This window comes from Podarcis vaucheri (assembly GCF_965113315.1).
Source record: "Podarcis vaucheri genome assembly, chromosome: 3".
Lineage (NCBI taxonomy): Eukaryota > Metazoa > Chordata > Lepidosauria > Squamata > Lacertidae > Podarcis > Podarcis vaucheri.
Window position 1 is genome coordinate 35,283,601 of NC_138761.1, and position 14,206 is coordinate 35,297,806.

Below are 14,206 nucleotides of genomic sequence, written 5' to 3' on the forward strand. Positions count from 1 at the left end.
CCATACACACTCATTCCTAAAGTATGTGCAATCAGTGATATTTATTCAGTTAACAACAGTGGATCAACAAGAGATTGACAATCTAGGAAGCAGTATACAAATAAATTTAATCCAGAGTGTCCCAACTTCTCCCAAGGAGCAGCTATGCCCAAAGAAGCATCTACTTACTCACAGTTAGTTCAGGAATACAACCAATGTGTGAGGTTCTTCTACATCAAGGCAGTCCAACACATGACCTAAAGGCTGCATGCGGCCCTTGGGGCATTTTTTGGCAGCCCTTGACAGCATTTGACACGCCCCCCCTTCAGTCCTTGCATTGCCTTTCCAAAGCCAAGCAAGGAGGCACTGAGCTTCAGGAAGGAGGTATAAGGGCTCTGACAGGGTTCTAGGGTCCTAGAGTCCTCCATCCTCCTTCCTAAAGCCTAGTTAATGCTTTCCCAGCTTTGGGAAACAGGTGGGGCCACTATAGGATCCTGCCAGAGTCTTGTGCTTCCTTTCCAAAGCCTGGTACCTTGCTCATTTGGCTTTGGGAAAGCAGAATGGGGTGTGTGCACCAAATTTTGGCTTCATTCCCCACACCCCACACAACAAAGCAGTGTGTGGCCCATGGGTTCCATGTCAAAGTACTCTTCTTCTACCACTTGTTGGAGTGTATTCTTTCCTCTACAGTAAAGTGTAGAAAAACAAAACATAGCATGATACGACATCATTGGGACCCAAGTTTCCTTGCTTTCTCAAGTGATATTGAAATGGGGCAATGGTGGGGAAACAATGGTAGCCTGTCATGGGAACCCCAGTTTCCCACAGCCAGCCAAGGTTAAAAGCTGGCTGTTCCTTTAACCACCACCATTCTCATATTTGCTCTATGTTTCTTTATATGTTGGAACAAGATAGCTGCTAAGTTATGCCCATGACAAGACCTGACTAGCAGATACTTAAGACTGATGGGCAATGCACATCACCTCTGCTCCCTGCTTGTAAATTTCCTCATTATATCTAGAGGAAAATTGAATGCTGAGCTGGGTTAACCACTAGTCTTACTCAGCTCTGCTTGCAGGTAGATTGAATGACCATTGTGAATGGCATTCTGAAAAAGCATCCAGTGCTTTCTGACAACAGATTTTTTACTATGTCAGTAGTGTGTCTTTAATTAATTTAAAATTAAACCAATTGATTGTATAATCATTCCCAGTGTTCATCTCTTTCATACAGGTGCTGTGGAGGCATAACATTGGTTCATACCCACTTTAATTAAAGAGGTGATTATGGCAAAACCTTGCAGTGCCTCACATGGTAAATATTCTGCCTGTGATGACCGGTTCAGCGTGTTAATCAGATTCACCAACTGCACAGTCTGCATTACCTTGGGGCCTTTACCATGGGCTGCTGCAGTGCCCTGGTGTTTGCATTTCATTTTAATTGTGCCCATGGTAGAACATGATGCTAGCAACACATTCCGTGAAGGCTCCTTTCATCTTAAGTTTTATTCTCAAGGTGCTCAGGTATCAGGAGAGAGGGGGGAATCTGTTTGAAGCTGTAGTGTTCTATCTCTCTTATTCATTCACCCTGGATCATCCCCAAGGGCCTCATTAGAGCTGTATCCAGTTAAGATAAAAAATAATGAAGTCCAAGGAAGTTAAATATGAAGCTTTAAAAAATCTGTAGTAAAGACTTATGCGACTATCTCCCAGTCAACGTTCCACACAGGCTATATTTCTGGAAGAAAATCAAAAACTGTTGAAGAGATTAGGAGCCAGCTTCTAATTTGGTCTGCTGGTTTACCCATGAAAGATAAACGGGTCATATTTTTTATGTTGTTGCTAAACAACGGTAACATGCTGTCTAGGTTCTCAGAAAAATGCTGCCAATTTTTCTTGTGAGTCACAACTAAAACACATAGAAATTGATACTTTGTCTTTCCAGAGCCTTTTTATCTTTGGGTAGATTTTCACAGGGGTGGCAGATAATGCATTCCAGACACATTAAACTAAGGCTGTCCATTGCACTGGACTTGGACTCAGCCAAATCCCAGCTAAGCTGTGAACTGATCAGGAGTACTGGCAGTCATTGCAGAGGGGTCTGAAGATGACTGAGATAAGAATTATAGTTCATGCTGAGTAGTTAACATTAGAATTTACAACAACAAGGATGATGATGATATAAGAGGAATTATGTCTGTCTCATCTCCACATTGGAAGCCTCTGTTGATTTTCCAGTAATCATTAGAAGTCCTTATAGAAAATAATTTCTCCTAAGCAAAGCATATTTTCATGTGAAGTGGGTCAACATAGTTTGGTGACCATGTTCATATATTACCATGGCAGGGTGGAATAAGTAGCAGGCTCATCAATTACACACAGATGTTCCTGAAGGACTTTGGAATCCAGCAAATGTAGCTCCCACATCACTGTGCTAACAAGTGAATTGTGTAGAAGTGTGGTCCAGTAGGTGAGATCATTGGATTTGGATTTCCAAGATCTGTGTTTAAGCCATAGTCCCCCAGAATAGCCTTGGTCAAGTTCCATATTCTCTGTCTGAGTTTTTCATGTGTTATATTAAAATGACAGAATACTACTACTACTATGGGATTGCCAAGAGGACAATATAAAGACTGGAAATTCCATAGAGAATGATTATTTAAAAATTTAATGTTGGTCATTTGCCATTTGAATAGCTCTCTAAAAACAAAGGTCCTGGGACCTTATGGTGAGGGGCTGGTAAAAAGTTGAATTTTTGTTGTTGTTGTTAACTGGTAACCCAGAAAAAATAGAGACTATTTGGGCAGAATAGTACTTTATCTAATTCTATATCTTATGCATGTAGCACTAGAAAAAAATACCCTGTCTACTGTACCTTGCTATTGCTATTGCTTCCTTCCTGTATGGTAAAATGGTAAAGGACCCCTGGATGGTTAAGTCCAGTCAAAGGCGACTATGCGGTGCGACACTCATTTCGCTTCAGGCTGAGGGAGCCGGTGTTTGTTCACAGACAGCTTTCCGGATAATGTGGCCAGCATGACTAAACCGCTTCTGGTGCAACGGGACACCGTGACAAGTGCTAGAGCTCACAGAAATGCCATTTACCTTCCCGCCATAGTGGTACCTAGCTTTCACACTGCTAGGCTGGCAGAAGCTGGAACAGAGTGACAGGAGCTCACCCCATGGCACGGATTCGAACCACGACCTTCCAATCAGCAAGCCCAAGAGGCTCAGTGGCTCATATGTTAGATATGGGGCAACGCAGCCAGATGAGTGGGGCATAAATAAAATTATTAGTATTGTTGTTGTTGATAGCCTGTCTGGTTCCTAGGGGGGGAAAGAACCCATATTCTTACATGGATTTATCAGTTAGATCGCCAACGTCATACTTTTTACAATGGGAAAATAAGGAAGATTTAGATGCCCCAGTGCATGTATATTTAGCAGGAGTTCTGGCTGACTTGAATGAATTATTTTAGAGAACAGGGTATTTATTACAAGAGATTTATTATCAAGGATCCTCAATGGAATAACAACTGGATTGTGAAATAGAGCAGTTTTGTGCAGGATTCTTTTGAACCAGCATTATGAGAAACAATCTGAATGTGCAGCCTTGGCAATAAGAATCTAAAGTGGGTTTTCAGGGCAAAACTCTAGTAATTATCTTCATAAAAGGACCTCAGGAGTACCACACCCCAAACAAAAGCCCTGGAGAATGCTGCCCTCAGCTGGAACTGCAGAGAGCACAGGAGAAAGTTTTAGTGACATTGTTGTGTCAGGCTTTCATAAAGGAGCTGTTCCGTCTCTTGTTCTGTGGCAGGCATGTCCAACAGGCAGATCGTGATCTACCAGTAGATCACTGGACGTCTGCGGTAGATCACTGGTAGATCATTGGCTCCCTGCAAAGAAGCCAAACAACTGTGGCTCCCCCCCCAAAAAAAGCTCAATATTTTACCTCCTCCCTGAAAAAACTCAACAACTTCAACCTGAACTCCCCAAAAGGGGGTAGATCACTGCCAGTTTTTAACTCTGTGAGTAGATCGCAGTCTCTTGGGAGTTGGCCACCCCTGTTCTATGGGATCTATAAAAATCGTCTTTCAGGCTCTGTGCTCCACTGGTAGCATCTTCAGGGTTTTTTCTTTCTAATACTGAGATGCTCCATCATTGTTGGGGAAGATGTACCTCAGCCTTCAAGAACTTGTGCCCTCCATATTTTTGGGATGACAACTGTGGCTGTGCTTGCCAGGCCTGGTGTGATAATAGAATATAAGAACCTATCAAGTATGGCTGTGCTTGATGGGACTTTATGGGAGTTGTAGTCCAAAACATCTGGAGGATACCAGGTTTGTGAAGGCTGGTTTAGCGGGACTATTAGCACCATCCAGCAGAACACAGGAGGTGGAGTGGGAGCACAGAGTTAACCTCCCAGCACCAGCACTTACCAGGACATGGTGGGGTAGGGTGATAGTGAAATCGGAGCTACAGGGACCATTACCCGGGTAAGCAGCAATGCCACTTGAGTCTGGAGTGTTTGTTACAGGATCCATCCCTTGGCTTTCCAGAGCCATTGAACTCTGCCCGTGGACCACCAAAACATCTGGACTCACCCTTGACTCCAACTATTTGCCGCATTATTATTATTATTATTATTATTATTATTATTAGCAGGGAGGGCCCAATCTGTGCTATGCTAGCTAGCTGGCATCAAACTATTAGGGGGTCAGATACGTTCAGTAACATTCTGTTGCATAGCTTTGCCCAACCTGAGCAAGAAACAGCCTAGCTTCTTTTCTGTTTTTTATTATATAAGAAACCCTTCTTTGTAAGAAACAAAAAAATGATCAAACATCCTGTGAATCAGCAAGGTTATAATTTGCAATTACTTCAGCCTTCAGAAATATGTCTGCGAGCAGCTGAGATCAGTTTGTTCTCTCTCATCTCAGTGATTTCTGCATTCCTCTGAGAGATACATGATTAAATCTACATGATTTAGAGCTCTAATTCTTGTGGTTTTCGGTAGAAGGTTGAAAGACATGATTGTAAAACATGCTATTGACTGGTGGTAAATTCTGCAGAAATGAAAATGTATTTTCTGACATTCTGACATATGAAGGCCCTTCCCATCACACATGAGATGGGCATTCTGGAAAAGCCCCTTGGGTGGCCAGAGGCTGTTTTTACCTCTGCACAATAGGAAAACATGGCAATCCAAATGATAATACTTTTTTCATATAGAAAAGTGATTATTCAGAAGACTGCTATGCCTCCTATTTTTGAATGTTTGGTAATCTGCTCTAGGAAAGGATCATCCAAGTCTTCAATCTGGCTTGGAGGTTTATAGCAGGCACCCACAATAAGGTCACTGTTACTTTCCTCTCCTACAATTTTTGCCCATATACTCTCAATCTGCCTTCCATGCTGCAAGTTCCATGCTGCCTTCCATGCTGCTCTTCATAAGTGTACTCATCCTTTACGCATAATGCTCCTATTCCTTCCTTCCTGTTTGGTCTATTCCTAGAGATTGTTAGCCACTTTTAGACTCCTTAGGGTAGTGATAAAGCAAGATATCAAATCCAAACTCCTCCTCCTCCTCCTCCTCCTCCTCCTCCTCCTCCTCTTCTTTAGAATAGGTTATGACTCTCAATTTTTACATTCCTATCATGAGTCTCATCCTACCAGGTTTCGGCAATGCCTTTCAGGTCATATTTGTCATCCTGTATCAAGAGCTTAAATTCATCTTGCTTGTTTCCTATAGGCTGTGCATTATTATAGAGACAACTGAAATCATGAGTCATTTTCTCTAGTTGCTTCCTTCTTGTAGTTTCCTGCCCTTTGGCAGTTTCTGAAGCACCACCTTTGTTTCCTGTACATCAGTTGAAGCTATTATCCCCAGTACTGGGTGTTCTCCTGTCTTTTGTAATCTTGTCTCCCCCTCAGGATTTAGTTTAAAGCTCTCCTGATCAGGTTCATGCAACTCTTAGCAAACTTATTCTTTCCAGCCGCTATGAGCTACTACCCATCCTTCGCCAGAAGTCCTTCCTCAAAGGAGCAGAGGCCATAGTCCAAGAAGCCAAACCTTTCTCAATGATACTGGGGAAACTAATGTAATCTTCAATGCATGATACAGAGTCCTGTTTGAGTTCTCCATGACCATGACAGGGGAAGCTGCCAAGAGCCTCCTCTGAATGGCTGCAGGCAGACAGAGCTCCTAGGGTATGGGCTGGCAAAGAAAGCAGGCAAACCATCATGTGGTTTTGGAATACAGCTCCCAAAACCTCAGGTCATTGGCCATGCTGGCTTGGGTTGTCTGGAGTTGGAGTCCATCAACATCTTGAAAGCCCAAAGTTCCCTATCCTTGCCTTAAGTAATATTCATGCAGTCTCTTTGTGGTGTTTGCCTTCTAGTATTTTCTAGAACTTAAAGCAGCATGGTCCCTCAATTAACAACTGTATTGTGGCATGAGTTTTTATAGGCAAGAGCTTATTTCATCCCAAGATGCATCTGGTATACTCACTACAAGCAGGCAGCTTATAGAATGGTTGAAGTAGTTATATTCCTTCTATATATTTGATTAGTAAGTATATATCTTTTGTTTGTTTTGTGTCACACACAGCTTTGTTTTTTTTAATATATAGAGGACTAAAATGTTGAACTTAAACACAACTTGAAATATATACAAATATTTTTTAAAATTTATTTCTATCCTTCAGATAAATCTCTGCCACCTTATTTGAATAAGTCAGTTCCAAGAGAACTGATGTACCAGATAATGACAAAACTCTTTAATATGGATTAGGCGCATGTAAAATAACAATGTCAGAACAAACTGCTGTAGTAATGAAATTACATTAAGCACTCATCCTGATCCAAATATTGTAGAAATGTTAGACTCTGTGTTTGTGGATAATAGTAAAATTCCTTCTTTTCTTCTATTAGCGTTAATATTGTATTTTTCTCTCTGGGGCTGTCCATATAGTATGCAACACGTTTGCAGCACATATAATGTCTTCTCAGAAGTTAGCAATATTTAATTCTGTAATACTTACTTCTGGGCAATGTATGAATAGATTACAGCTTTAATAACCTTGTCAAACTGCCCCACAACACAGTTTGTCACTTTGGTATGAAACCACCACCACTTCTTCCTTGGATGTCATATGTATGCTAAAGGTCCCAGGATATATATATTTAAATGCCTATAGCATATAAAATGCATTTTACTGCAAATTAGGGCTGCCTTGTCATTGACAGACAACATTTTCCAAAATGAGTAACAAAAAACAAGCAGCCTTGCCTCTAGTCAGCTTGGCATGGGCCCTTTTCTCTGCAAGAAAAATTCCCTCTTTTGGCTTCTTGACCACTCTTGTTGGGGTTGTTTTGCTAGATTGTTGCCTCTTCATTGTCCTTATTTGTTTGTCTTGTTGTCCCACCCCCCATTCTTCATTGAAATAACTAATGAATAAAAATCCCTGGGTGCACATCCTAACGATATGTGCTGCACACACCTATTACTGTTTGGGAAGCCATGTACACACAACTAGTCACAATTCTCAGCCTGTAGTTTCTTGTGAAATACGGTGTTTTGATGCATTTTCCCTGCCCCCAAACAGCTTCATTCCGAATTGGGAACTGCCCGTCTGGTCTCTGCCTACTGGGGTGGTCATACAGCAGGGGACTTTCGTACAAATCAAGCCATGCTAATGTGCAAATGCCATTTGAAATACTGTGCTGTGAAAAAGAAGAAATTCTCTGCATTTTAAGCTGGTACACAGTCTATGTATTCTCAAAGCTGGGTTTGAGGGAGGGGGTTTCCCTCACTAGGTATGGATGAGCTAAGCGGTGTGTATGAAACGAACCAGAGAGACAGAGAGACTGCAGTTTGAGTTACCGGTAGATACAAAGAAAAAGGAAGGGAAGTGAGTTGTAGGGTTGCCATTTGTCCAGTGTGGTGTAGTGGTTAAGAGCGGTAGTCTCGTAATCTGGGGAACCGGGTTCGCGTCTCCGCTCCTCCACATGCAGCTGCTGGGTGACCTTGGGCCAGTCACACTTCTCTGAAGTCTCTCAGCCTCACTCACCTCACAGTGTTTGTTGTGGGGGAGGAAGGGAAAGGAGAATGTTAGCTGCTTTGAGACTCCTTAGGGTAGTGATAAAGCGAGATATCAAATACAAACTCCTCCTCCTCCTCTTCTTCTTCTTCCAGGACAAGTCCCCTTTTTCATGGGTAGAGTCATCATAGTGATCCCTAGTTAAAAGTAGAAGTCAGCATATGTGTCCCCTTTTTTGCTCTTCAAAATATGGCAACCTTATTAGGGCTGTGTTAGCATCTTGGAGACTGACTGCATTTGGAGAACTGATGTGAGGCAGCAAATCTTCCTGTCTATTAGAATGCTTAAGCTGTCTGATGAACTTACATGTTTTTAAACAAACCAAAATACTACACAATCCTCCACTGATCTTCTTCTAATGGAAACTAGGGCTGCAATCCTAATCCCACTAACCTGGTAATAAATCCCAATGGATTCAGTAGGAGTACCTTCCGAGTTGACATGGGTTAGGGTTGTTCACATTTCTCAATCAGCAAGTAAGGCAAATGTTTAAGTAAACACATGACTCCGAATTCCTAGGGTCAGTTCCAGGACCAAAGAAAAAAGAAAAGAAAAGAAAGATAATTTGACAATAGCTACAACCTTGGTATATTCCTTGTTACAATCAGGAGGACTAATAATGAGAATCTGGCTATGGTTCCAGAAATGTCTTTCCAAGTATATGCCAGGTATTCTGTGCCTGAGTCCCCTGAGCATGTCTTGGCACTGAGATTTCTTACTGATTTGGGTTTATGGCACCATCAGCTTTCCTCATACATGCCAAGACCCAGTAGCTCTTCTTGGCTCCATTTCAGAGCCTGGAATGTGGATTCAGGTTTTGTGGGCAGATTGCCAAACTTTAGAACTTTAGTGGCATTTTAGATGAACAATCCAATAACACCAGACTGACTCTAGAATGAACAGTTGTTTTTCAAGGTAAAGGAAGCTGCTAGCCCTAGTTTGTACAACAATCCTTGTTATCATTTACACTTTTGGGGAGGGTAATCAGCTTCTTCTCTTCTCTTTCATTGCAGGTTCGTTCCTATACCTCAGTACATCAGAAAGCATGAACTTCCTCATTTTGAGCCCTTGGCTGAAAAGCACTAGTGAAGATTGCACTGTGCAAGTGGCTGTCTACAGATACTTCCAGCAAAGTGGGGAGTATGTCGCTCAGGTTATCCATGCTGATGAAAGCCACAACAAAATCCCATTGATACCGAGCAGAGAAAAGCACGGGTAGGTCCAACATAAATGCTATATAATATTTTAATATGCATAACACTTGAATTTAGCTTTAAGAGGATTAGGGTGTGTTTTTTAACGTATTAAGAATTGAAATCTGTAGGAGTGGGGGCATCTGTAGACTGTTTCCTAGCTCCACCTTTCATTGTGCAAATGCTTCAGCTTAGATGGATTAAGTGGGAGAAGGAATGCTACTGCAACAATAAAGTAACTTCCATTCTGTCAGTTGTAGTTCAAATTGGGCTTTTATGATTATGCCAGCTGTTCTTAATATCTTTCAGTGCGCTCATACTTACTCCCACCACCCACTCTTTACATCCAATCCTACTTTCAGATAATTCACTTTCCTTTTTATCCATGCCTATATTTTGATTATTTCTGATTAGCAGTGGTAATTCTTTCACATTGTTCTGCTGGTTGCTTTCCTGTCTGAAATCTTAATCATCAAACAATAGCACGAGAAATGTACAAATGTTGCAATTTGCCATTCAAGTGTTTGTGCTGTCTTCAGCAATTGTGTAAGTGATATAGTACATTGATTTGAATTAACCTGCCCAGGTGTCTCCTTTCATGATGGACAGCCCAGTATTTCCAGTGTTGTCTGAGTTGGTGTCTCAGTCAGGAGTCCTAGGGAAACCTCCTTCACCAGCCACAACACAGGCTCACCCTCCACTCCAGAAGATGTGAATGCACTTTGGGTTCTATTGATATCAGTGTGGTTCCCACTGCCCCTTTCTGCTGCCCATATATATATGTAAGCTGGGTGTGTTCATGGGATATGCTGCCCACATATGTAAGATGGGTGTCTGTGGGAACCATGTTTGTGCAAGGTATTTAGATCACATGAAGCACCTGCATGCATAAAGCTTAAAGCAGGGGTGTCAAACTCAAATTCATCGGGGGCCGCACCAGCAGTTTGGTCACCCTCAAAGGGCCAGTTGTATCTGTGGACTACGTGTCCACTCTTTATTATCACTTTCCCATCCCTCCTGAAATTGCCTTCCCTCTGCATCAGCTCCGCCTCCGCCACTTCCACCGCCCCCCCCCAAGGCCTGGTCGCTCTTCTTGCGCTTGTACTTGTACTTGTCCTTGTACATCTTGTTGCGGTGCCTCTTGCACATCCAGGGCTTGCGCTGCTTCGCCACTTGCGTGGTGGTCTCGCTGCAGCCTTTGTAGGTGCAGCTCTTGCAGCCACCGCCTCCTCCCCCTCCCCCCGACTGGGCGCCGCCCTCCTCCTTGTCGTCCAGATCCTCCAGGCCTCCGCTGGGGCTGCCGGCGCTGTTGCCTCCGCCCCCGCCGCCGTCCGCGTCGCCCCCCGCCACCTGGCCCAGCTCGTAGAAGACCATGAGGCCCGAGGGCGCCTCCGAGGCCCCCCGCAACGGTGGCTGCGGCTGCCACACCACCTGGGGCTGCAGCAAGGCGCCCACCGCCTCCCCGCCCCCACCGCAGGGCTGTATCACCAGCAGCGTGAGTGGCTGCGGCGGGGAGGGGGAAGGCGACGATGAGGAGAAAGCGGCCGAGCTGCCGCTCGTGTTCCCAGAAGGCTCTGTCCTCCGGCAGGCCTTGCAGCCAGGGCCTCTCACAGGGCCCCTCGGCTTCCACAGCAATGGCAAACGGGTGCCAAGGGTCGGGCGCTGACAGGTTGCCAAGTATTATGCACGCGCGGGGAAGGCGGCACGCACGCGACCTCTGCCTCCTTTCCCCAGAAGCTCACTTAAGCGCGCAAGCGCAGAGGCGGCGATGGCGGGGCTTTCCCCCCAATCCTTCCCCGCCTGCGCATGCGCGTTGCACGCCCGACGTCGCGCATGCTCAAAAAAGGCCGCTAGGGTAAGCAATCTCCTTTATGATATTGGCGTTAGCGGGAGGATTCGTCGCGCACATGCGCCGTCACGTTAGCAGCCTGCTCGATGGGCGGGTGGGAAGCGACTGGGCTTCTAATAGCGGGCTGGGGCTACACGGGCCACATGATGAGGTCTGGCGGGCCGGATTTGGCCCGCGGGCCTTGTGTTTGACACCCGTGGCTTAAAGAGTGAGGACTGCTGTGGACGAGTATTTAGAAATAGCAACCAGTGTGAAAATTGTCAAACTGTTCTTGTTTCAACTGCATTGGCTTCCAATTTGTTGCTGACCACAATTCAAGGTGCTGGTTCTTACTGATAAAGCCCTAGATGATTTGGAGCCAAACTATCTGAAAGAGCTCCTCCCATGTGAGCCTGCACAATTTTTTTCATCTTCACCAGAGGTCTGATTTGTATGTACAACCAAGAGAGGCTAGGTTGGTGAGTACCTGGGGCAAGGCCTTCTCTACAGAAGCATCCTGAGTGTGAAACTCTCTTCTTAGGAAGGCCAGTTTGGCTCCATCTTTGCCTAGTGCTAGATGAGCTGTTTTGTTTCATTTGGTTTTGATGGTTTTTAAAATTCTGCTGTCTGATTTTGTTCCTTTTTATAAAATGTTTTTTATTGTTGTACTGTTTTCCTTATTGCATGTTACCTTGGCACCTTTGAAGGCAGAAAGCTGATTCATAATGCTTTCCATAAATAAGGCCTCCTTTCAGACCTTCAGCTATGTGCATGGAGGTCAGGGCTGGGCCACTGGGATGCAGTGTTGCTGAAGGAAAGACATGATCTTCCTCATGCATTTGCTCCATGAGGTTACAGGAAGCTGCCCTACTCTGAGTGAGACCATTGATCCATCTAGCTCAGTATTGCATATACTGACTACAGGTGGGATTATTTCCTAGCCCTACTAGGCGATGCTGAGGAGTATTATGGTTATTTATTGCATTTCTTACCCCCCTTCAGCAGAGGTCCCCAGGGTGGGTTGCAGCATACACAAACACAATCAAAACAGCAAAAACTAAAACTCAACAACTAGAGGTGTTGAGGCGAAGCAGCCTCACATCTCACGGGGAATCTTGTTTACATTGTACTGGGAGAGTGATATCTAAAATCATTTCCCCTATGCCATCCCAAGAGATGGATTTAGCCAGGATTTGTCCCACATCCACATTTTAGAAATCAATCACAGCAGTTTGCACGATGTGTCTCTTGTCAACAAATTACATTCAGGAAGTGCTGCCTGATGTGGTCTGCCATCTTTTGGTGTTTGATGGGCTCACCCATCCCACTGACATTCCATGAGAAAAGTTTTAAATCTCTCCTAGACTCACCCATCTCCATTGGGAGGTATCATGGTTGAGTCCTGTATAGCAGCTGTCAGGGAACTGACATCAGAGCGAGAGGCGAAGGGGAGGCTCCCAGATTCTGCGGGCGAAGGACCCAGCACCAGGGGGCGAAGCAGCTCGGTAGAGGAGGAAGGAAATCAGCGCAACACCAGGGATAAAGGGGGGCAAATGGGGGAAGCGGAGGGAGAGCTCCGGGATTCTTCTCTGGAGATCAGTGAGGAGAGCACAGGCCCTCCACTACCCACGCCCTCCCTGCGCGGAAAACTCCCGCGCAGTGAGAGGAGGAGGCGACTGGGAGTCAGACAGCTTCTATGCTGGAAAAGGTTTAAGAAACGCCCACAGACAGATTCTGCCAGCAACTGAGACAGCCACGTGGAGATGGGCTGCGCAGTCAGAACGGTTTAACCAAGGCAATTAAGTGGCAGTTTACGCATGAGTAACTCATACCCATTACAGCAGCTGTGGGAAAAATTTGGGCTACACACCCAACTAGGCCTGGCCAGGGTCATAATTTGGTCTGTGATGCTGTTTTTGGCAAGCCATGCCCACCTAACCCAAACCTGACATTATCTATTATGTCAGGCATGGAGAAGGTAAAGATGCAGTTGGAAAGGAACTATTGGGGGCCTTAAAACACACTCCTGATTTGTTCCTTTGCAAATGCAGCTTGTATTCAGCACCAGATACAATCCTCGCTAGGATTAGTTCCACTTGAGAGGTCCCAATTGGATTGGACCTGGGGGCTTCTGTATGCAAAGCTGATGCTTCAGTACAGAGCTGCAGCATTTCGCATAGGTCCAAGAAGACATACATATATCTATGGAAGTGTGCAAACTATGTAAACAAAGAGCCTCTTAATCTTGGGGTTGTGGGTTCGAGTTCCATATGGGGCAAAAGGTTCCTGCAATACAGGGACTTGGACTAGATGATCCTTGTGGTTCCTTCCAACTCTACAATTCTGTGATTCATGTGTTTAAACAAACTAAAGGAGATCCAAACTAAGGGGGCTGCATTTTATCCCACTCCTTATGAAAAGTTTTGCTTTAGCATCAGGCTGGATAACCCAATAAAGGAAGCTCTCCTCCTTTCCTGGTCCCTGGATAGTAACTGACTGGAGGGAAAGTACAGCTGTAAGACCAAAGGGGAGCTTAAGTGTGCAGTCCAAAACTGTCTGTACAGTGTCCTCTGTTGGCACAGTGCCTGGAGTTTATGTCCTGTTAGTACAATATGCAGATTGGCCCTGAGAGACACAGGTGGTCTTTCACCTCTTACTACTTAATAGCCTGATATCTTTAAAAGGTAGTAGTAAATAGCATTGGCAAAGTCTATCCATCTGGGACAGGGCTTAATTTTTCTTTTAAGTGCTCTGCAGGGAAAAACAAACCCCGTAAGGACAGTTTTCCTCATCATACTGATGCAGTGATGGTAAAAGCTACATCTGATGAATACTGGCTCATTTGCAATCTCTTAAAAGGGAGAGGAATATTGTCTTGAATGGAGTGTAGCAAACCTTGTCAATATCCTGATATCCATGTTATCCCCCAGTGAAAGGTTTGGGTGCAAACTGTAGCTCTACCTTGATGTCTGACTATGTCCTTTTACACAAATCTTACTCCAAGATCTGGGAAATTGTTGTTGTTTAGTCATGTCCGACTCTTTGTGACCCCATGAACCAGAGCACGCCAGGCACTCCTGTCTTCCACTGCCTCCCGCAGTT

General features: G+C 44.5%; 1 protein-coding gene across 1 annotated transcript in view; it reads left to right on the plus strand.

The window, feature by feature from the left end:
• Positions 1 to 14,206, plus strand: part of ALK (ALK receptor tyrosine kinase) — a 411,412-nt gene that overhangs the window by 74,343 nt on the left and 322,863 nt on the right. The window contains exon 3 of the mRNA XM_082214794.1: positions 9,097 to 9,298. Coding sequence (XP_082070920.1) covers positions 9,097 to 9,298 — 202 coding nt within the window. The remainder of the gene's footprint in view (positions 1 to 9,096; positions 9,299 to 14,206) is intronic.